Source organism: Callospermophilus lateralis, chromosome 1 (genome assembly GCF_048772815.1).
Source record: "Callospermophilus lateralis isolate mCalLat2 chromosome 1, mCalLat2.hap1, whole genome shotgun sequence".
NCBI classification, from domain to species: Eukaryota; Metazoa; Chordata; class Mammalia; order Rodentia; family Sciuridae; genus Callospermophilus; species Callospermophilus lateralis.
Genome location: NC_135305.1, coordinates 212,228,250 through 212,252,341, shown reverse-complemented (window position 1 = coordinate 212,252,341; position 24,092 = coordinate 212,228,250). Strand labels below are relative to the sequence as shown.

General features: G+C 40.8%; 3 protein-coding genes across 3 annotated transcripts; all 3 read left to right on the top strand.

The window, feature by feature from the left end:
- The first annotated feature begins 2,693 nt into the window (after positions 1 to 2,693).
- LOC143399959 (olfactory receptor 7C2-like) lies at positions 2,694 to 3,656 on the top strand. The gene has a single exon (XM_076857184.2). The coding sequence runs from the start codon at positions 2,694 to 2,696 to the stop codon at positions 3,654 to 3,656; it is 963 nt and encodes a 320-aa protein (XP_076713299.2).
- Positions 3,657 to 12,167: 8,511 nt separating this feature from the next.
- Positions 12,168 to 13,130, top strand: LOC143399953 (olfactory receptor 7C2-like). The gene has a single exon (XM_076857173.2). The coding sequence runs from the start codon at positions 12,168 to 12,170 to the stop codon at positions 13,128 to 13,130; it is 963 nt and encodes a 320-aa protein (XP_076713288.2).
- Positions 13,131 to 22,455: 9,325 nt separating this feature from the next.
- Positions 22,456 to 23,418, top strand: LOC143399946 (olfactory receptor 7C2-like). The gene has a single exon (XM_076857159.2). The coding sequence runs from the start codon at positions 22,456 to 22,458 to the stop codon at positions 23,416 to 23,418; it is 963 nt and encodes a 320-aa protein (XP_076713274.2).
- Positions 23,419 to 24,092: the final 674 nt, after the last annotated feature.

Here is a 24,092-nt window from a genome sequence, read left to right as displayed (position 1 = left end):
TAGATGACTTATGTATTCATTTGCAGTCTTTATATGATATATTAAGAAGCAAATCCAAAAAAGAAACAATGATGTCAATCCTCCAGGAGATCCCTGGTCATATGCTGGTGACTCTTGTAGAATTTATAAAAGGGCTATTTGCTGATTTAATTCCTGTGGCCCAGAAAGGCAGACCAAGTATGCTCTCATATCAGCACCTGAAATATCACTTCCTTTCCCCATCACAGAATTTAGCATGGTTACTATTTTTGAAAAGACCTTCTCAATTAATTCCATGAAAACAGAATCTTATTTTCATTACACTTTTATAAATTAATGATAAGAATGAAAATCTGCTCATTTAATATCCTTTTTACATTTCCTTCAATGAATCTTTAACTCTCTTGACCTTTTTCTAAGCAATGTGTGAATCTTAAATTATAAGTGAGACTTTAGTATTGAAATACATTATTTGACTAACTAAATAGATTATCTTTGCACTTTTCTGCCTTGTGCACTTTTTCTTCAGATGTTTTCAATATAAAGTCCTAACTAGTGAAGTTTTTTTTCACTTGTGCAAAAAATTTTTTGGTCAGAATGTTCCTCTACTTTTACAGATTACTCATGCCCATGTAGATGTTTACTTTATTTTTACATTGTATTTTCATTACGTAGCTGCTTTCGTCTCTTGCTTCACATTGAAGTCTTAAAATTTACTTGGGATCATGGAGACTGCATTCAACATTATATTTTTCAAATGGTTAATAAGTCATTACACTTTTAGAGAAAATTTTAAAATGCTCCTCCAAAGTATGCAGGGATAAGCAATGCATATTCATGGAATTAAAATTACATAATTTTAATATCAAACAATTTAATATGATTTAAGTATCATATTATGTGACAAAACAAAGAATTCCATATCTTACACAAAACCTTAACAAGGATCTGGAATTTCAAAGCAATAAAATAAATCAAATAACAAGGATAGGTGTTATAAAGTGATATTATTTAGTCAAAGTAGATTTTTACAAAAAAAAAAAATCATGAAATTAAAAGAAAGCCCAGAAAAATTACATGACATCTCATCAACACACACACACACAAAAAAAACAACTTCCTAAATATAATCACAAAAGTGGATATGATATTGAGAATCATCATTCCTAACAGCATTAAAGCTTAAATACACTCAATATTATAAACAAGAAGTGAACATGATCTACATTTTCTTTTTAAAACCAGAAATATTTTCCTAAAAAGGCACTGAAATGCATGGGGGCAAATTCCTGCTACTGATATGAGAATCTGAATGTTGTAATGATGTCATTTTTTTTCTCAATTAGTTTAAAACGTTAAGAGAATCTCTGATAAAATTCCAATAGTATTTTACTTCCAATAGTGCTGATTCTAACATTCATCTACAAGCATAAATTGGAACAAGAAATAGAATTCTGAAGGAAATAATGCTAGGTGACTTTCTCTACTCGACTTTTAAGCACATCATGAAGATGGACAATAATTTACAATATAAATCTGGCAGCCTGGTGAATGGTGAGATTAAGCCAATCATGTATATGCATGTGGCAGAGGAAATACCTGAATTTTTTAAGAGGGCAGATTTAAATTTTTTGAAAAACTGATAGACATCACTTGCAGATTATCGTAGGAGAAGAAAATATAAAAGTAGAATTAACCTTAATTGCTTCCCTTATAAAGAATACTTGGAAAGCAAATGTCCAGAATGAATAAGATTTGAACAGCTATCTTCCCTTTCATGGAATATTTTAATGTGATTTTTTTAAATGTGCATAAGACTCATTTCTATATTTAGAAACACTGGGATTTCTATAATTAGAAACCCAGTGATTCTTGAATCTATACAGTTAAAATGGTAACTAAAATGAAATAGAAACAAGAATAATAATAACAAAAGACGTTGATATTTCTAGCAAAAGGACCACACACATCCACAGGATATGATGTGTAGAAATCACAGATTACACGCTCAGTAACACAGAGAGCCTTCCCGTGACAGGCAACCTGCCTGGAACTAGAAGATGTTAATTCCCTTATGCATGAGGCAGAACGCAGGAGAAAACCTAGGGACAAAAACTGCTGTGGACTCAGGCAAGATCTAGAGCCCTGGTTCCCAAACAGGTGTGTGCATCCAAATCCTGACAGGGCTTCTTAAGACAGAGAGGGCTGCTTCACACATAAAGCGTGAGGTCAAGGTAGTCAGATATGCAGGAAAATGCACATTTCTTGCAAGATTCCAGGTGATGCCCAGGGGGCTATTCCTGGGGACACCATTTGAGAACCACTGACATACAGTCAGGTCTTGATTTGCTTCTTTGGGGGGTAAAAATGGTAACTGAAACGTGTCATCAAAGAGACCCAGTGTTAAGACAAAATAAATGATTTCTTGAGTTCGCAAAGTTTCAACAAAAGACATTGGGGCATCCTGGGAAATCTCTTTTTGAAAAATTTTTTTTTGAGGCAGGGGGTGTTGAGGGTACCAGAGTTTGAATCCAGGGGTGCTTCACCACTGATCCACATGCCCAGGCCCTTTTTTATTTTTTGAGACAGGATCTCACTAAAATACGGAGGCTGGCTTTCAACTTGCAGTCCTCCTGCCTCAGCCTCCCTAACCTCTGGCTGGAGTGAATTTGGATTTCCTTCTCTCCTTCCTTCTGGACAAACACACCAGCACCATGGAAAGAAAAAACCAAACAGGAGCTGGAAACTTCATCCTCCTGGGATTCACAGATGACCCTGACCTGCAGTCCTTCCTCTTTGGCCTTTTCCTGTCCATGTACCTGGTCACAGTCACAGGAAACCTGCTCATCATCCTGGCTGTCATCACAGACCCCCACCTGCACACGCCCATGTACTTCTTCCTCTCCAACCTGTCCCTGGCTGACATTGGCTTCACCTCCACCACCATCCCCAAGGCTCTCAGGAACATCCACACTCACAGCAAAGGGATCACCTTTGCAGGCTGCGTCTCACAGATATGCTTCTTCTTTGTGTTTGGATGCCAGGACAACTTTCTCCTGACAGTGATGGCCTATGACCGCTTTGTGGCCATCTGTCACCCCCTGCACTATGTGGCCATCATGAACTCACGTCTCTGTCTGCTCATGGCTCTGGGGTCCTGGTTGGTCAGTGTCCTGGGCTCCCTGCCAGAGACCTTGACCATCTTGAGGCTCTCGTTTTGCACCAACATAGAAATCTCTCACTTCTTCTGTGATCTTCCTGCAGTCCTCAAGCTCGCCTGCTCTGACACACTCATGAAAAACATAGTTGTTTACACTGTGGCCATCGTCCTGGGTGTCTTCCCTCTCACTGGCATCCTCCTTTCCTATTCTCAGATTTTCTCCTCCATCCTGAGGATCTCATCAGGCAGAGGCAAGTACAAAGCCTTCTCCACCTGTGGGTCTCACCTCCTGGTGGTCTCCTTGTTCTATGGCACTGGCCTTGGGGTCTACCTCAGTTCTATAACCACATTGTCGAATACGATGAGTCTGATGGCCTCAGTGATGTACACTATGGTCACCCCCATGCTGAACCCTTTCATCTACAGTCTGAGGAACAGGGACATCAAGGTGGCCCTGGGGAGAGTCTTCATCAAGATTGTGCCTCACAGTGAAACTGTCAATACACGTCTCCCCTGAGTCACAGTGTGCACCATGTTGGAGATCTAGAGCCCTGTCCCCTCCATGCAACACTGTGACTACCTCATTTTTGTGTATTTCTGGGCAACTCATTCTTTGCCTCTTTCTTAGGGCTCATTCCCACTCATAAGGCAGTATATTAGATCACCCATGCACTATGTAATCAGTCATTGTAATTTTGTATGACTAAAAATGGGATTTTTAATTTGTAATCACCTACACTGAGGTATCTGCATTTGTATTTTTATTGATATGAAACACTGGCATTTGTTGATGGCTCACAGTGAGACATCGCAATGCATGCGTGCTACGTGTAGTGATAAAATCCAGGTCATTGGCATTCCACCTCCTGAAACATTTACCACCACTTCCTTTTTTAATACTTTTTTATCTGTTGATGGGCCTTTATCTTATTCGTTTATTTACTTACAGTGCTGAGATATGCACCCAGTGCCTCACATGTGCTAGGCAAGTGCTCCACCACTGAGCCACAGCCACAGCCCCTTTATCATCTCTTTTCACTGGGACACTTCATGCTCCTCTCTTCTAGTTTTCCAAAATTATGTAACCAGCTGTTGTAAACTATTGTCCTCCACTGTGCTGTAGAACTGTCACGTTCCTCACAACCAAAACACTCAGGGTCACTCCAGGGGAGCTGGGCTGCACGAAATAACCACACAAGAAACAGAGATGCCTTTTTCTCTGGGGTCCTGTGATGGCTCCTCTGACCTTAAGGGTCCTGAGAGAGAGAGAGAGAGAGAGAGAGAGAGAGAGAGCGAGGGCAGGTGCTGAATCCTTTTATTGAGGTGAAGTCATTCAAATGAGGCAAGGGGTCAGGTTTCAGGAGATTGAGTCTAGCTTCGTGATGTCTGCCGTCAGCGGAAGGCCACACCCAAAGGCAGAGCAAGAGAAGGGGTCACACAAAGGGAGTGTTCATGGAACATTCTATCCCAAACAGGTCAAAGAGGTATTATCACAAAGGAACAGGTGAGCATAGCTCAATCCATGGGGTGACACACCTATGTCTGAAGACGCGTCCTCAACCTCTGGGACCAGGGCAATGTCCAGGTCACTACGAGATGTAGTGACTGGTCAAAGCCTCTCTGCTCCAGGATGGAAGGCACAAATCATTCAGAGTGGGTCCCCACATAGAATTTTAGAAATCATTTCTCTCCCAAAACTGGACTTCACCTCTACCCAACCTCCTCCTCACCCCGCCTGAATTCAGGGACCACTGCTGTACTCTCCACTTCTGTAACATGGAATTCATCCCCTTCCTCATATGAGCAAGGACTTGCAGTCTTGCTTTCTGGTCTTTTGGATTGACATATGTCCTCAGACATGATGGGATGTGTGCCTCCAGGATTGTGCAAATGCTGTCTTGAGAACTCATTTACAGAACGACTTCAAAGAGGATGTGAATAAATTAACTCAACGTTTTCCCCTTTAAATCATTCCTGCTGTGCTTCCCGTCACACTATGTTGAGTTTTCTATTCTTCCTCTGTACAGATTCCTCAAACTGAAAACTTTCCCACCTCTGCAGCAACCATGCCTCACCGTGTTGTTGGAAGGGAGTTTTTGCTCGGTGACTCTTTGTCAAGTGAATGAAAATTAGCTGAGCAGATGGGTAAATGTATAATAGAATTGGGAACAGGAAACACAAAGTTATCAGTTGAATAGAAGTTTTTTGAGCTGGAGAAGAAATTAAGAGTTACTAATGCTGATATTAATAACAACACTCAGTATGTGCCAGCACTATTTTCATGTTTTATACACATCACATCATTAGGTTTCCCAATGTCTCTTTTATTTGATATATTAGTCCATTTGCATTGCTACAACAAAGTGCCGGAGACTAGGTACATTATAAAGAAGTCTGTTTATCTCACAGTTTGGGGTTCTATCAAGTCCAATTAGCATGACTCCAGCTCTGATGAGGGAGCCTCTGACTTCATCCCATCCGGTGTTTGGAGCTGTGCCAGGAGCCCTCCCAAAAGAGAGAGATCACACGGAGAGACATAAAGCCAGAGAAATACTGGGTTTGGCCAGTCTTGCCCTTTTATCACAACCACATACACAAGCTAAGATGGGTATGACATCAGCAGATAACGCAAACGTATGAGACCCTGTCTTATGTGTGGTTGGTGAGGGACCAAAACGTACTTATGCAGGGCACAACTACATTCTAATTTCATTTCCTGTTTTAGTCAGATTTTCCTCACTCAAAAGACCTGTCAAGTACAACTTAGAGCAGGAAAAGTTTATTTTGGCTCACGGTTTCACAGCCGGCTCAGCTGACTCCATAGCTCTGAAGGAGGCTTAACACCATTGTGGAAGGGCGAGCAGGAGGAAGGAGCTCAGAGCAGGGCAACCAGGGAGCAGAGAGAGCCGCACTCTCCAGGAACAAAGAACAAACCTGAGGAACCCCTGGTGATGCAGCTCCTCCAGCCATACTCTACCTGCTGACAGTTATCACCAAGATGATTCATTGTAAGTGGATTAATCCACCAACTAGACTACAACTCCACGATCTAATCACTTCCCCTCTGAACATTCTTGCCTTGTCCCACACCTGAGCTCTGGGGGACACCACATACCCAAAACATAGCACTGCTTGGATGGTTAGTGAAGATGAGCACCTTTTCATGGTTTTGTGTTTTTCTTCATTCCTGCTTTACTGAGGTACAGCCAGCATGGTGGCACATATTCAGGTGACAAGGTGATGGCTTGAAACGCAAGCACAGTGTGTCAAAATCTCCTTGAAATTCTTCTTCCTGTATTTTTGGCTTAACATATTGAATCATATACCATAATACATATGTTAATTCTAATTTACTTTAAACAGTTGATATGTCAACATTACCATGTTTAATAATGCCTAATGTGTTCTAAACACATTCTGTAGGATTCCGTTTGTTTTTATTTTCTTATTTCTTGAATTGGTGCAGGGTGAAGCCACCTCCCCTGACATATTGGTAATATGTGACAAATGTGGAAGTTGTGAAATGGCCAATGAGCCAATACTGGAGGACCCAAGACTCCACATACGTAAAGAAGCTTCAGGACCCCTCAGGAATAGCCCTTGGCAGCACCGACCCACTGTCCAGCATATGGTCAAGTGCACTGAGGTCCCAGCTCTGGATAAGAGAGTGAAAACTGCCTCACCATAACAAGAGTCCAGTACCTGAAGTGTGCTCAGGCCTAGTTCAGCCACAGGGCAGGATCTGGACGGTGGACTCCTAATGGGCAGCAACAACACCCTGGGAGTCAGGGCTCTGGCAGGAAGAGGGAGAAAACAGCATTTTTTCCAAAGTGACTCCACAGCAGTCGCTTCCTGAGGGGAAGAGAACCCTGGAGCCGTATCTCCCTCTCTCAGTTCCCCAGGGGAAATAGTCATTGGTGATGTCTTGGGCAGGCTATTGCTGGTGTCCTCCGTGGGGAGGCTGCTAGCAATCCCCATGGCGCCTGCTACATGGGTGAAACCAATAGCCCCTGCTTATCTTCCTTGTTCCTAGCTATATGCTGGCATCTACATGATCCTAAGTAAACATTGTCCTTTTTTATCCACAATGTGGCTGATATTTCTTAATAGGCTCTTGGTCCTCCTTGTAGATAACAGTCTGTCCTAGCTTTAGGTGGGATGGTGAAGGCTGAGGTATCTTTCTAAACCACCTTGATGATGTCAAGCCTGAAAGGTATTCACAAAATAAAAGACTGTCTAGTGATTCCTCCACTCAAATACCCAGGATCACTAACAATAAAAGTCACCCTCCCCAGTCACCTAAGAATCTACCTGAGAAGGTCCTACTTCCCACTCGGATTCACAGCCTAATTCTTTTGCCAAATCATGTGAACATACGAATACAACAACTACCAAAAGTCCTTTCAAATCTGCTACGTTGGAACCACAGACTTGGCCCTATGATCTATGACATCAGAAGGGGGACGTGGAACTATGTGTCCCAACACTCAGGACATTGCTACAATAAGCATATTTGAGTTCTCCCTAGAGCAAGCATTCTTGAAACATGGACAATGAAAACACTTGGCCACATTGCTCCCAAACAGGGGTCACTGCACATTGCACTTTGTGAGCTCTCCCACGATTTTCTTTCCTTGAATCCAATATTAGGTTTCAACAGGCTGTTTCCTATAGGACGATTTTGAGAGACTGGTGTCTTTGTACCAAGTGTGAGCAAGGGATGGCTTCATCCTGAGAGGAGGAAGATGGGAAGTGGATCCAGGAACACAGCATGGACCAGGTGTGTGGCAACCCTGGAACACATGGGCATCAGGAGTCCCGTGGTAGGCCTTCCCTTCTAATGAGAAGTTCTCACCTGTTGAATACTGCTTCACACTAAACTGAGTCACCCAAAAAGAATGCTCTCTGTCCTACTGTTATCATTTTCTAGAATTTTTTTAAAAAATGCTTGATTTATGGTGTAAAGATCAATGCCTTGTGAATTGTTAAAGATGGTCCATACTCTCTGCCCTTGAGTACTGAGGGTCATGCACCAGCTTGTTGTGAAACATAGAGCTGTGGATGCCTACAGTCTCCTTCCCATACAAGTGACCCACCTCTCAATGCACTTCCCTAACCAGATGCCTGGAACTTCGTCTGCACTGAACTTGTGATGGTGAATATAGAAGCTTTAACAAGGTCATTGGAAGGGCAAGGTCACTGTAAGAGCTGTGTGTGGAGTTGGATGTGTCCTGTGCACAGCTCTCACTTGTGCAGGACTCACATGGACTTGGATACTGCCTGCTCATGCTTGGGAGAGACCAAAGAGCTCCACCTCACATTTGAGGAAATACTCATGGGGAAGGACAATCATCAGTAGAGATCAAGTCCAGGGACAAGATGGCATTATGTGCCTCAGCCCCAGGGGAAGGATAGACATAGCTGGCAAACAAGATGGTCCCAGGGATGCAAAACTAGCATCGTGCACAATTACCTTTCTAGTGTTCGATCCTCATTCATGGAAACTCAATTGCTCAGAGAATAGACAACATTGCAACAATTAATTTAATGAGCATTTATGAGAATTCGACCTCCCGGGCCTGGAAATGGTAAATATGCCCCGTGATCCTCTCACCCACAGCTCAGCTCTACCAGGAATGAATGACTTCACCTGGACCTTGAAGAGCACCCATGCCTGAGGCTACCTCCTGCCCTTCCTCAGAGCTGAATTGACCCTTATCACCCAGGGTTGGAAGAAAGAAAGTCCTCTTTCAGCCCTCACCCCAGGGCTGCTGATGTGGGAGCACGTAGGAGGCAGCACAGGGCTCACAGAAGGAGACTTGGTGGCCCAAGTGGGGACACTGCAGTGAGGAGGGCCCCTCACTTAGAGCCATCTGTGCAGTCAGCTCCTGTGTCTCTCTCATCTTCTCTTCCTGTCCGTTTCTTCCCATCTTACTCTCTTTTCTGGAACCCAGATCTGAGCATCTCTCACTTCCTGATGGAACTGACCTTCTCTCAAGCGTTTCCTTCACAGCCATCTCCACCATCTTTCTGAAGCGACTAGAGGGGACTTTCTTCTCCTGTATTAGAGAAGCTTCTTTTTTTAATTTATAAAACTACTCCTTCATTTACTCAAGGTACCTCTGTTTGTATCTTGTGTAGTTAACAGAATTCCAGGCAAACATCTTCTGACATCAAGTTATTGAAAGGTTTTTGACTCCATTTCTATGTTTATAAAATAAGGATCATAATAGTGTTTACTACGTAGGAATCACGTTGGGGAGAAGTTAAAATAAATCAGGTGAGAGGAAATGATAATACTCCCTATCAGGTAGTGAGAGACTACACCTGTACTTTATTATCATTGCATTATTAAAACACATTATATAAAAACAGCCATGATGATATAATGAATCAAGGTAAATAAAATATACCACAAGTACAGAACACAGGCAGGTCCTCAAATAACTATACCTATTAAATCCCTTATTTGTTGTGTGTTTGTAAGATTCTAGTCCCCATTCTAAGAGTTTTAAATGTTATTAATATTTGGAATGTTGGAGATCTATTTTCTAATAAATTCACCTGCATTTAGAAATGCAAATTTTTTTCTGCTTATGCTATTTTATTTTTCTAATAAGTCAGATGAGTAGAAAAGTTACAGAAAATACTGAGACTTCCCTTTTAGAGATGAAAATGGAAACTTGTAACTAGGGAAAAGCAATATTTGCCAAACATCTCAATGTGCTATCTGCCCTGAGCCATCTGAATGGCCTCTGCTTTTTTTTTTTTAAGAGAGAGAGAGAGAGAATATTTGTTTTAATATTTATTTTTAGTTTTCGGTGGACACAACATCTTTATTTTATTTTTATGTGGTGCTGAGGATCAAACCCAGCACCCCGTGCTACCGCTTGAGCCACATCCCCAGCCCGGCCTCTACTTTTTACACATTGCCTTTGGGGGAACAGCCTTGGTAAAATCACACCCAGTTACAATAGGTTTACAGCTCTCAGTCTGTCATCTGCAGCCAGTACATCCTGAACAAAAAGGACTTCTTACCTTTTCTCTATTTCTCACTGCTGCATTATGGTTGAACATAGGTGGGATTTGTTGGTACATATTCGTACATGCACATGATATAACAATAGAATTTGGCCAACATCATTCCCCAGTAGACACGTTGCCTTTTCCATACTCGGGTCTCTGGGGTGTTTTTCTTAATCTACTGCATTGATTTGAACTTCCAGGCCATTGACGAATAATTAGTGATGAGACACTTCATTTTCTTCTTAAAGAGAATTCTGCTTCTGCTCCCGCCTCAGATCCTGCCAGAACATTTTTGGCGGTAAGTCTTGTAATTTATTGGATTCATTCCTTGGTTACTGATTTGCTTTCCTCCATCAACTTTACACAATTCCCAGAAATAAGATCTACTCTGGGACAGCTACCTATTTTTAATTAGAGTTGTAAGAAATACTATCTGGTAAGGTTGAATACATCCTTACCTCTGTGTTCATTTTCCTCATTCCTAATTCTAGGCATTTCGATTGGCTTTTTGACAATTTTATTAGTGCATTGGAGAATTACATAATTTTAGGTAGAGTCACTTTGACTTTAATCACTCATGCGTGGAATTTTATTTCCTGCACCTCAGTGCATGTTCCTTCCTCCTCTTGTTCTGTTTGTCCCTTTCATTTCATGTATAACTTTTTCTAGTTGTGGAAACTATAGAATTGGTTATGGAATCTGTTTTTCAATTCCAGGATCTTTCTCATTTTTTAGTTCATCTACAAGAATAAACTGGAACTAGAAATAAAATTCCAATAGAAGCCACTCTAGGTAACTTTCTCTACTTGATATGATGAAAATAGACAATTTTTTTAAAACAGGAATCTGGCAGCCTGATGAATAGTCAGTTTTAGTCAATCAATTATATGAATGCAACAGAAAAAAAATAACTCGATTTTAAAAAACTGTCAGAAGTTATTTGCACATTATCATAAGACAGGAAAATATAAACTTAAAATTAATCTTAATTGCCTTCCTCATGGAGAAAACTAATAAATCTAGTGTCCAGAATGGGCAAGATATGAAGAGCCATTTCCTCTTCATGGAATATTCGATGTAGTGAAAATAAAATGGGCTTAAGATTCATGCTACATTTAGAAAACCTAGCATTTCTGTACTTAAAATTCTATGATTCTTTAATCTATATAGTTAAAAGGGGTAATTAAAATAAAATACAAACAAGAATAATAAATACAGAGGCTGTTGAGATTTCTTGCAGAAGGACCACACACGTCCACAGGATATGACATGAGGAAATCACAGAGAAGCAGCACAGTAACAGAGAGAGCTTTTACATGACAGAGCAATCTGCCTAGGAGATGATCATTCCCACGAGCATGAGGCAGAACGCAGCAGAGCACCTGGGGAACGAGGATTGGGTGGGGATGCAGGCAAGCTCTGAAGAACAGAGCTCTGGTTCCCAAACAGGTGTGAGCCTCCGAATCCTGACAGGGGTTCTCAAGACACAGAGGGCAGCTTCACACCTACAGCAGGAGGTTCAGGTGGTCAGGTGAGGTGTGCATGAGAATGCACATTTCAGCAAGATTCCAGGTGATGCCCAGGTGGTCCTCCTGGGGACACCATATGAGAACCACTGACATAAATGCAGGGTTTGTTCCTTTCATTGTTTGGGGAATAAAAATGGTAATTAAAACTTGTCAGAAAAGAGACCCAATGATAAAACAAAATAAATAATTTCTTGAGTTCCCAAGGTTTCAATAAAAGACATTGGGGCATCCTGGGGAATCTCTATTTCGAATTATTTCTTTCTTTGGAGGGGAGTTACCAGTGTTTGAACCTAGAGGCACTTAACCACTGAATACATGCACAGGCGATTTTCTATTTTTTCTTTTAAAACAGGACCTTTATAAGTTGCTGAGTCTGGCTTTCAATTTGCAGTCCCCCTCCCTCAGTCAGCCTAGCTTCTGGATGGAGTGAATTTGGAGTTCCTTCTCTCCCTCTTCGGGAAATAACAAGCACCATGGAAAGAGGAAACCAAACAGGAGCTGGCAACTTCGTCCTCCTGGGATTCACAGATGACCCTGACCTGCAATCCCTCCTCTTTGGCTTGCTTCTGGCCATCTACCTGGTCACAATCACAGGAAACATGTTCATCATCCTGGCCGTCATCTCAGACTCCCACCTGCAAACCCCCATGTACTTCTTCCTCTCCAACCTGTCCCTGGCTGACATTGGCTTCACCTCCACCACCATCCCCAAGGCTCTCAGGAACATCCACACTCACAGCAAAGGGATCACCTTTGCAGGCTGCATCTCACAGATATGCTTCTTCTTTGTGTTTGGATGCCAGGACAACTTTCTCCTGACAGTGATGGCCTATGACCGCTTCATAGCTATCTGTCACCCCCTGCACTACATGGCCATCATGAACCCACAGCTTTGTCTGCTCATGGCTCTGGGATCCTGGATGGTCAGTATTCTGGGCTCCCTGCCAGAGACCTTGACTACCTTGAGGCTGTCCTTTTGTACAAAAATAGAAATCCCTCACTTTTTCTGTGATCTTCCTGAGGTTCTGAAGCTCGCCTGCTCTGACACACTCATCAACAACATAGTGGTGTACTCTGTGGCCATCGTCCTGGGTGTCTTCCCTCTCACTGGCATCCTCTTCTCCTACTCTCAGATTTTCTCCTCCATCCTGAGGATCTCATCAGACAGAGGCAAGTACAAAGCCTTCTCCACCTGTGGGTCTCACCTCCTGGTGGTCTCCTTGTTCTATGGCAGTAGCCTTGGGGTCTACTTCAGTTCTGTAGCCACACAGTCTTCTACGATGAATCTGATGGCCTCAGTGATGTACACCGTGGTCACCCCCATGCTGAACCCTTTCATCTACAGTCTGAGGAATAGGGACATCAAGGTGGCCCTGGGGAGAGTCCTCACCAAGATGGTGCTTTTCAGTGAAAGGTTTGATGCCCGTCTCTCCTGAGTCACAGTGTGCACCATACTAGAGAACCTCACCCCTTCCATCCACATGTGTTACCTCTGTTTTATATATTTTAGTACATCTCATTTTCACTCATTGGGCTCATTCCAGCCTCAGAACTGTTCATAATGCAACATATTGATTCACCTGTATGCTATCTAAACAATAGTTGTCATTTTGCATGAATACAACTGAGCTTTTTCTTTTGCAATTACGTACAGTGAGGTGTGGGCATTTGTGTTCTGACTGATACATTGTACTGGTATATTATGATATCTCAGTGCAGGTGTACAATGTTGAATGATCAAATCAAGGTAATCATCTCCTGAAACCTTTATGATTTCTTTTTACTGGGACACTTCATGCTTGTTTCCTCTAGTTAATTATGTAATCAATTGTTATGAACTATTGTCTTCTACTGTGCAATAGAGCTTTATTTTTATTTCAATTCAAGTCACTAAGGGTTGATTTTATTGGGGGTAGGGACAAGAAGTTGTCAAATCTAGCACGTTTTATTGTGACTACATAAAAGAAAAATGTAAATCCAACTTTTTTATTGATTTAAAAAAAATGACATCAGAATGCATTACAATTCTTATTACATGTATGTATACAGCACAATTTTTCGAATGTCTGGTTGCATATAAAGTATGTTGACACCAATTTGTGACTTCATACATATACTTTGGATGATGATGTCTATCACATTCCACCATCCTTGCTAATCCAACTTTAAAACAATCTTTTCTTTCTCCTCAAATCAACCTCAAACTTCTATATAAACTTTAACAGTTTCAGAGAAATCAGTCCATTTATGAAAACTAGGTGTACTATCAAGTTCATCCAAGAAAATATTGACTGAACTAAAGAAATCACAGATAAAACATTTACTAAAGGAACAGTGCAGGAATTGTTATCAATGCTCTTGCAGGAACTGATCTCATTTCTCTAGTCATCATTCCAGTCTCTAAGTCTTTATGCTATGCCAACTTGTCCCCGGGTCTAATAACAGAAAAGGCCATGATTGCTAAAATGCTGGTTTATATTTCTTTAAAATTTTTAATATAAGGCCATTTATTAAAGTAGACAAACCACAAGATGAAAATGAAGACAACATAAAAACACAACTTTTCACAACCAAAAATATTAACACAACTTTAAAAATAATTTAGATGAGTGTTGTAAAAGATGTGTGTCACATTTGCATCCCATTAACTTAGATGATGTCAATTCATAATTCTAAATAAGTTTTTAAGTATGGTATTAAAAAGTCATTTTCAATGTATATGTAAATTATTTACCACAGGACAATTCAACACTGACTTTTGAAAATGGATCATTTTAAAAGACAAAGAAATTTTTATTCTGTAAGTTTCATTCAATTTACTTATGGTGAAAACACATGAAATGTGCTTTTACTTATTAAAAACCATGGTGGATAGCGGCAAAGGACTGGGGGTGGGGCCATTAAGAAGAATGTCACATTGTGACTTTTTCTGCACACAAATGAATGATAATTTCCACTTCTAGAACCTCAAAACATCCATTTTTAAGGAAACAAAATAAACCAAGACACCTTGCAGACACTTCCCCACCCCTAAACAAACTGATGACACTTTTACATTAAAAAAAAAATCTAGAATAGTTATGGCGGCAAAAGATTCTGATGGCAATGGATGTTATAAATTATGTTTCAGTCTCTCTTATTCCAAAAGTGCAAGGTGCAGGAATCTGAATATTTTGTAGTGCTTCTCCTAGAAATAGTTCTTCATTATATTTGTCAAAAGCCGTTTCTGAATTAGGTCTATCCTTGTAGACAGAGGTATAACGAGAGACACAGGTATTGCAGAGAAGGGCCTGCCTGAACCTCGACATTTGATTGATTGGTCAGTCTGAAGGGGTAGGTTGCAGATCCAGGCACTGAGATGTTCAATAACAAAAAGCTCCATTTTCAGAGTCCCTGACTGGATACTGCATTAAATCAACTATGGACATGTGTCCTTCCACATCTGGTTGTTCATAGAAGCTAAACCTACCTTTGGAGTACTCCATTCTAGTGGGTAGTGTTTTTCCATGGGAAAGAAAGCTCATGCTTAGAAGATAATAGTCAATGGAACTATCCTGAACAAGAAAGGAACCATTTGGAACATTGGCTAGCTTCCCCTCTGGTCCGAGGATGTGATTGGCCCCAGTACCAGGCATGTTTTGCAAGTTCCTTCAGCTCCTCTGTAAGACTTGTCACAACCAGGGAACCACTGCTGTGCACAGTTATAAACTCTTGCAACCCCAGGGGCAGAGTTAGGATCAAAACTCAAATGATAACACATACATTCAGCCACATGGGCATCTGTGCCAGTGAGCCCACTGAAGTCCTTTGGGTTTGACTAATCTGCATCGGAAATAGCAATGGTGAGAGTGGAAGGACCTATCATGAGACTTTGGTGGCTATAACATGACTTCTGTGGTGCCAATCAACAAGCCATTCACTGACTGGTCCACAAAGATCTCTGAAACAAGAACTAGGCCCTGGTCTACCTGATTCTACATTGATTTTGATGCCACTTAGTTAACTTCTCATTTTATTGGATTTGTGTTTTATTGTTCTGCTGTATTGATGTTTCTTTTTAAATTTGAATCAAGTCCACACTACCTGGATGAGTACAGGCTTCGTTCATATTTTCAAAGGACAAATGTTCTTTATTTACTCCTCTATTTTATAACAATCTTGTTCTGTTATTCTTTGAAGAAAAAAAATGGCCAAATTGCCTTTTCAATATATATCCTCAGCTTCTTAAGAGCAGAGTTGACTTAGGGTCAGGATAGACCCAGCCTGAAACATCAAGGTCAGGGTTACGATGTGTCCTCCCCTCCTATTGCTGATGGAGCCAATTCCAGCAAACTTCAGAGTTTAAACTGAACACCAATGGATGATCCAGGAGGTCAGAGTGCAAACTGAACTTATGGGAAAAAATGAAGGTGACTGCAGGTCTGTGAGCCTTCAGAGGATCTGAGGAGGACGAATCCCTTTCCTTATATTTTCTGACTTCTAGAGGCTGCCCACATGCCTGGGTGCCTGGGCTCTACATCCACGTTCAAATCCAGCAATGGCTGAGTGAAACCCCACACATTGCATCACTCAGGCACTGACTTTTCTGCCTCTCTTCTACATCCAAGGATCCGAGGACACGTTGCACTCTGAATATCCTCCCTTTCTATTTCCTAGGGATCCAAAATTTGACTTCACAGATCCCTTCTTAGAATACACTTCTAAAGGCCTGATAACTTTGTGCCAAGAATGAGCACAGAAGGGCGTCAATCATATTAGTTATCCTTGATTTAAGAGCATAAAAAATCGTGTTTTTTTGAATTCTAAAGCTGGTCCTTCCTCTGTGGACTGGAATATTCAGGTCATATATTCAGCTTGCTCTGAATCTGGAAAGCCTGTAAGGTCAGCCCACCTCTCACCACACACCTCTGTAACTACACACCTGATGCACTGTCTTCACTGCACCTTCAATAGTGAGGACAAATGCCAGGACAACATCAATGGAACACATGTGGGGTAAGGGGTGGTCCTGTCCACAGCCCCGAGTGAAGGTGCTCAAGGACTCACATGGGCTTGGAAATGGTGTCTGCACTTGTGTGTGTAGACAAAGAGACTCTGTATCACTTATTGAGGAAAAGCTCATGGGGAAAGCCAAGGATCAGTTGAGATTAAGTCCAGGGAGAAAGCACACCATGAGCCAGTGCCCCAGGGAAGGAGTGTACATATTTGCAAAAAAAAAAAAAAAAAAAAAAAAGATGATGCAAACTGGCTACAAGCACAATTGCCTTTCTGTTTGTTTTTTTCCCACAAATGGAAACTCAATTGCTCTGAGAATAGACAACAATGCAACAATTAATTTAATGAGCATTCATGAGAATTCAACCTCCCAGGCCCTGGAAATAGTAAATATGCCCCGTGATCCTCTCACCCACAGCTGAGCTCTGCCAGGAATGAGAAGCTTCACCTGGACCTTGAAGAGCACTCATGTCTGAGGCCACCTCCTGGCCTTCATCAGGGCTGAGCTGACCCTCATCACCCAGGGAAGGAGAAGCAGGAGCTCACCCCAGAGCTGCTGATGTGGGAGCAGGTAGGAGACAGCACAGGGCTCACAGGATGAGCCTTGGTGGCCCAAGTGGGGACTCTGCAGTGAGGAGGGCCCCTCACTTAGAGCCATCTGTGCAGTCAGCTCCTGTCTCTCTCGACTTCTCTCCCTCTCCTCTCATCTTCCTTCTCTTTTCTGGATCCCAGTTCTGAGCATCTCCCACCTTCCTGATGGAACTCTCAAGCATTTCCTGCACAGCTATCTTTACCATTTTTCTGCAGCCACTAGAGGGGACTTTCTTCTCCCCCATCAAAGAAGCTTCTTTGGTTTTTATGTATAAAACTACTCTTTCATTCACTCAAAGTACCTCCTTTTTGATCTTGAGTAGTTATCACAAGTTGAGCCATACATCTTGCTGACATCACATTACTGAAGATTTTTTTTTTGGTCTCAGTTTCCATATTTATAAAATAAGGATCACAATGTGTTCACTTCATAAGAATCATATTGGGGTGAAGTTAAAGTAAATCAGGCATGAGAAAATGTTGATACTCTCTAACAGGTAGCGAGGGTCTACTCCTATTTATCATTATCATTGCATTATTTTAACACTTTTTGTACTTATATAAAAACAGCAATGATGACATAATGAATCAAGGTATATAAATCATAAACCAAGTGCTGAACACAGGCAGGTCCTCAAATAGCTATACAAAATAAAACTCATCTGTTGTGTGTTTGTAAGGTTCTGATCCCCATTCTAGGAGCTGTAAATTTCATTAATATTTGGAATGTTGGAGATCTATTTTCTAATAAATTTGCTGCATGTACAAATGCAAATTTTTCCTCCTTCTATCACCTGATTTTCAAATAAGTTACATGAATAGAAAAGTTACACAGAATACTGAGACTTCTCTGTTACAGCTGAAATTGGAAAATCACTACTAGAGAGGGAGAAGCAATGTTTGCCAAAGATCTCAACGTGCCATTTTCCTCGATGCCACCTGGAGTGGCCTCTTCACATATTGGTTTTTTGTGAACAGGCTTAGTAAAATCACACCCAGGTACAATAGGTCTGAAGCCACCAATCTGTCATCTAAAGCCACTCCATCCTCCATAAACCACACCTTGCCTCTTCCCTGTTTCTTACTGATGCATTTTGGTTGTACATAGGTGGGATTTGTTGGTTCATATTTGTACATGCACACGATATAAGAGTAGAATTTGGCCAAGATCATTCCCCAGTGGACACCTTGCCTTTTCCATGTTCAGATCTCTGGTGACTTTTTCTCCTTCTATTGCATTGGTTTGCACTTCCAGGCTGCTGACAAATGATTAGTGATGAGAAACTTAGTTTTCTTCTTCACTTAAAGGAGAATTCTGCTTCTGCTCCCACCTCAAGTTCCTTCCAGAGCATTTTTTGTGGTAAGTTTTGTAATTTATTGACTTCTTTCCTTCGTTTTTGATTTGTTTTTCTCCATCAACTTTGGACAATTGCCAGAAATAAGTTCTACTCTCGGATAACTACATATTTATTTCATTCATTTTATTTATTTTTTCTTTCTTCAAATTAGTTATACATGACAGTAGAATGCATTTTGACACGTCATACAGAATTGGAGTACAACTGCTGACTCTCCTGGTTGTACAGATAGAGAATCACACAGCTGGTGTAATCAAATATACTCATAGGACAATTATGGCCAACTCATTCTACTCTCCTTCCTACCTCCAGATCCCTTCCCCTCCCATCACTCCCCTCCATCTAACCCCCAGATACATCTATTCTTCCCTAGCCCCACCTACTTACTGCAAATTAATAACTGCAACTTAGAGTGTAGGAAATATTACCGTGTAAGATCAAGCATTTCCTTACCTCTGTGCTCATTTTCCTCATTCCAAATTCTAGACATTTCAATTGACTTTTCGTCTTTTTGAAGGGTTTATTAGAGCATTGTAGTTTTACATAATATTGAAGTCATTTTACCTAATCACACATGCATGGAATTTACTGCTCCACATCACACCTGCTCCTTCCTCCTCTTGTCTCCTTTAATCCATTTCATTTGATGTCTGACTTTTTCTAGTTGTGGATGCTGTAGAATTAGTTCTGGAATTTGTTTTTCAATTCTAGGATCTTTCTCCTTTTTAGTCCTCTAGCTCTGCCTTTACCTTCATTTTATGCTCCTTGCTGCTTTAGTTTTGCCTATTGGTATTTTTATTTCCAACTATTTTAAGTTTTTAAATTTGCTATTTCTTAAGGATGATTGACTTATGTATTCATTTGCAGTTTTTATATGATATATTAAGAAGCAAATCCAAAAAGAAACAATGTTGTCAATATTCCAGGAGATCCCTGGTCATATGCCAATGGCTCTTGTAGAATATATAAAAGGGCTATTTGCTGATTTAATTTCTGTGGCCCAGAAAGGCGAACCAAGTATCCTCTCATATCAGTACCTGAAATATTACTTCCTTTCCCCATCACAGAATTTGGCATGGTTACTATTTTTGAAAAAGGCCTTCTCAATAAATTCCACGAAAATGGAATCTTATTTTTATTACACTTTTATAAATTAATGGTAAGAATGAAAATCTTCTCAAACATTTAATACCTTTTTTATATTTCCTTTAATGAATCTATGACTCTTTCTACCTTTTTACAAACAATGCATGAATCCTAATTTATGAGACTGTAGTATTGAAATACATTAACTTTGACTGCCAAATAGATTATTTTTGCAGTTTTCTACCTTGAGCATTTTTTCCTTCAGATGTTTTCAATATAAAGTCCTAATTACTGAAGGTTTTTTTACTTGTACAAATAATTTTAATTAAGGATGTTCCTCTACTTTTAGATATTACTCACACCCATGTAGATGTTTACTTTATTATGACATTGTGTTTTCATACATAGCTGCTTTGGTCTCTTGCTCCACATTGAAGGCTTGAAATTCATTGGAGACTGCAGTCAACATTATATTTTTCAAATAGCTACATAAGTAATTACACTCTTACTGAAAATTTTAAACAGTTCCTCAAAAGTATGCAGGGATAAGCAATGCACATTCACAGGATTAAAATTACATAGTTAATATCATACCATTTAATATGAGTTGAGCATCATATTATGTGATAAAACAAAGAATTCCATATCTTACACAAAATCTTAACAGGGATCTGGAATTTCAAAGCAATAAAATAAAACCAAATAAAAAGGATAGTTGTTATCGGGGTGGGGTTGTGGCTCAGTGATAGAGTGCTTGCTTAACACACATGAGGCAGTGGGTTTGAACCTCAGCACCACATAGAAAACAAATAAAGATATTGTGTCCACCTATAACTAAAAAATAAAGATTAAAAAATATAGGTGTTATAAGTTGATATTATTTAGGCAAAGTGGATTTTTATAAAAATTTTCACAAAATAAAAAGAAAGTACAGAAAAATTACATGACACTTCATCAACTCAAAAAAAAACACTTTCTGATAATAATCACAATAGTGGATATGATATTGGGGATCATCATTCTCAACAGCATTAAGGGCTTAAATACACTCAATAGTATCAACAAGAATTGAATATGATCTGCATTTTTGTTGTTGTTGTTGGTAGTACTGGCGATTGAATCCAGAGCCTTGTGCATGTGAGGCAAGCACTCTACCAACTGAACCATATCCACAGCCCCTGATTTACATTTTCTTTTAAAAATCAGAAATATTTGCCTAAAAATGATTGAAATATATGGAGGCAAGTTCTTGCTACTGTTATGAGAATCTGAATGTTGTTATGATGTCATCTTTTTTCCAAATTATCCTAAAATTTTAAGGCAATCTCTGACAAAATTCCAATAGTGTTTTACTTCCAATAGTGCTGATCTAACAATCTACAAGAATAAATTGAAACTAGAAATAGAATTCTAATAGAAATAATGCTAGGCAACTTTCTCTGTTGGACTTTTAAATGCATCAAAAGATGGACAATTTTTTACAATATGAATCTGGCAGCCTGATAAATGGTCAGTTTAAGTCAATCATTTATATGCATGTGACAGAGGAAGTACCTGAATTTTTAAAAAAGGACAGAAGTCATTTGCAGATTATCATAAGAGAAAAGAATATAAACTTAAAATTAACATCAACAATCTTACTCATACAGAAACCAAGTGTCCAGAATGGGCAAGATTTGAAGAGCCATTTTGCCATAATGGAATATTTTCATGTGATTTTTTTTAAATGTGCATAAGACTCATGCCTACATTTAGAAACTCTAGGATTTATATACTTAGAAATTCCATGAAATTTCAATCTATATGGTTAAAGTGGAAATTAAAACAAAATAGATGGACACAATATCTTTATTTTATTTTTATGTGGTGCTTAGGGTCGAACCCAGTGCCTCACGCATGCCAGGTGAGTGAAAAACGAAATAGAATTGGGAATAATAATAATAACAGAAGATGTTGATATTTCTAGCAAAAAGACCACACGTCCACAGGATAAGATATGAGGAAATCACAGAGAAGAAGCATAGTAACCGAGAGAGCTTTTACATTGACAGAGCAATCTGCCTAGGAGATGATAATTCCCATGAGCATGAGGCAGAACGCAGCAGAGCACCTGGGGAAAGAGGATTGGGTGGGGATGCAGGAAAGGTCCAGAGCCCTGGTTCCCAAGCAGGAGTGAGCCTCCGAATCCTGACAGGGCTTCTCAAGACACAGAGGGCAGCTTCACACCTACAGCAGGAGGTTCAGGTGGTCAGGTGAGGTGTGCATCAGAATGCACATTTCAGGAAGATTCCATATGATGCCCAAGTAGGTACTCCTTGGGAACACCACTTGAGAAGAACTGACATAGAACCATGTCTGGATTTGTTTTTTGGGGGTGTACAAATGGTATCTGAAACTTGTCAGCCAAGAGGCCAAATGATAAGATAAAATAAATAATTTATTGAGTTCACAAAATTTCAATAAAAGACACTGGGGCGTCCTGGGGAATCTCTATTTGAAATTCTTATTTGGGGGAGAAAGAACGGTGCGGGGTGGGAACCAGGGATGGAATCCAGGGAAACTTAAGCACTGAGCTACATGCCCAGGCCCTCTTTTTATTTTTTATTTTAAGATAGAATATCACTAAGATAATGAGCCTGGCTTTCAACTTGTAGCTTCCTGCCTCAGCCTCCCTAGCTGGAGGGAATTTGGAGTTCCTTCTCTCCCTCCTCAGAGCAAACACACCAGCAACATGGAAAGAGGAAACCAAACAGGAACGGGAAACTTCATCCTCCTGGGATTCACAGATGACCCTGACCTGCAGTACCTCCTCCTTGGCCTGCTTCTGTCCGGGTACCTGGTCACAGTCACAGGAAACCTGCTCATCATCCTGGCTGTCATCTCAGACTCCCACCTGCACACACCCATGTACTTTTTCCTCTCCAACCTGTCCCTGGCTGACATTGGCTTCACCTCCACCACCATCCCTAAGGCTCTCAGGAATATCCACACTCACAGTAAAGGGATCACCTTTGCAGGCTGCATCTCACAGGTATATTTTTTCGTTTTATTTGGATGCCAAGACAATTTGCTCCTGACAGTAATGGCCTATGACCGCTTTGTGGCCATCTGTCACCCCCTGCACTATGTGGCTATCATGAACCCACGTCTCTGTCTGCTCATGGCTCTGGGGTCCTGGTTGGTCAGTGTCCTAGGCTCCCTCCCAGATAGCTTGACAATCTTGAGGTTGTCCTTTTGCACAAAAATAGAAATACCTCACTTCTTCTGTGATCTTCCTGAAATCCTGAAGCTCACCTGCTCTGACATACTAATCAACAACATAGTGGTCTACTCTGCAGCCATTATCCTGGGTGTCTTCCCTCTCACTGGCATCCTCTTCTCCTACTCTCAGATTTTCTCCTCCATCCTGAGGATCTCATCAGACAGAGGCAGGTACAAAGCCTTCTCCACCTGTGGGTCTCACCTCCTGGTGGTCTCCTTGTTCTATGGCAGTAGCCTTGGGGTCTACTTCAGTTCTGTAGCCACACTGTCTTCCAGAATGAGTATGATGACTTCAGTAGCATACACCATGGTCACCCCCATGCTGAACCCTTTCATCTACAGTCTGAGGAACAGGGACATCAAGGTGGCCCTGGGGAGAGTACTCACCAAGATGATGCCTCTCAGTGAAAGGGTGGATGCACGTCTCTCCTGAATCATAATTCCATCATACTGGAGATCCTGGAGCCACGTCCCCTCCATGCAATATTCTCCCTATCTCTGTTTGTTGTATTTTAGGGCACCTCATTTTTGTCATCATCCTAAGGGTTTGTTCCTATTTAGGGACGGTTCCTATTGCAACATTTTGGATCATCTATGCACTCACTGTCTTACCAGTCATTGTAATTTTGTTTGAATACAAATGGGATTTTTAATTTATGATTACCTACACTGAGGTGTGAGCATTTGTATTTTTATTGATACAAAATACTGGCATTTGTTGATAGCACCATGTTATATCTCAATGCATGCATGCTACATGTAATGATAAAATCAAAGTAATCAGTATTTCCATCTCCTGGAATATTTATTATTTATTTTCACTGGGACACTTCATGCTCTTCTAGTTTTCCAAAATTACATAATCAATTGTTATGAATTATTGTCCTCTACTGTGGGGACAAGGGCATGGAATATAGCATACATGGCATATGTTAAGGGCGCCAGAGTGGCAGGCCACTCCCCTCATACTAGGCACGTGACCGGCAGACTGCTTACCCTGTAGGCACAGCCCTGGGTGGGAGGCCATGTATTGCAGTCCCTGCACTTGCTCCACAGCCTGTCCCTCGGTTGGTCGCTGTAAGGACAGTTAGCAAGAAATTGCATGGG

What these genes read in the sequence shown, in the direction of transcription:
- LOC143399946 (XM_076857159.2), top strand. Translation starts at nt 22,456, where the DNA reads ATGGAAAGAGGAAACCAAACAGGAACGGGAAACTTCATCCTCCTGGGA.
- LOC143399953 (XM_076857173.2), top strand. Translation starts at nt 12,168, where the DNA reads ATGGAAAGAGGAAACCAAACAGGAGCTGGCAACTTCGTCCTCCTGGGA.
- LOC143399959 (XM_076857184.2), top strand. Translation starts at nt 2,694, where the DNA reads ATGGAAAGAAAAAACCAAACAGGAGCTGGAAACTTCATCCTCCTGGGA.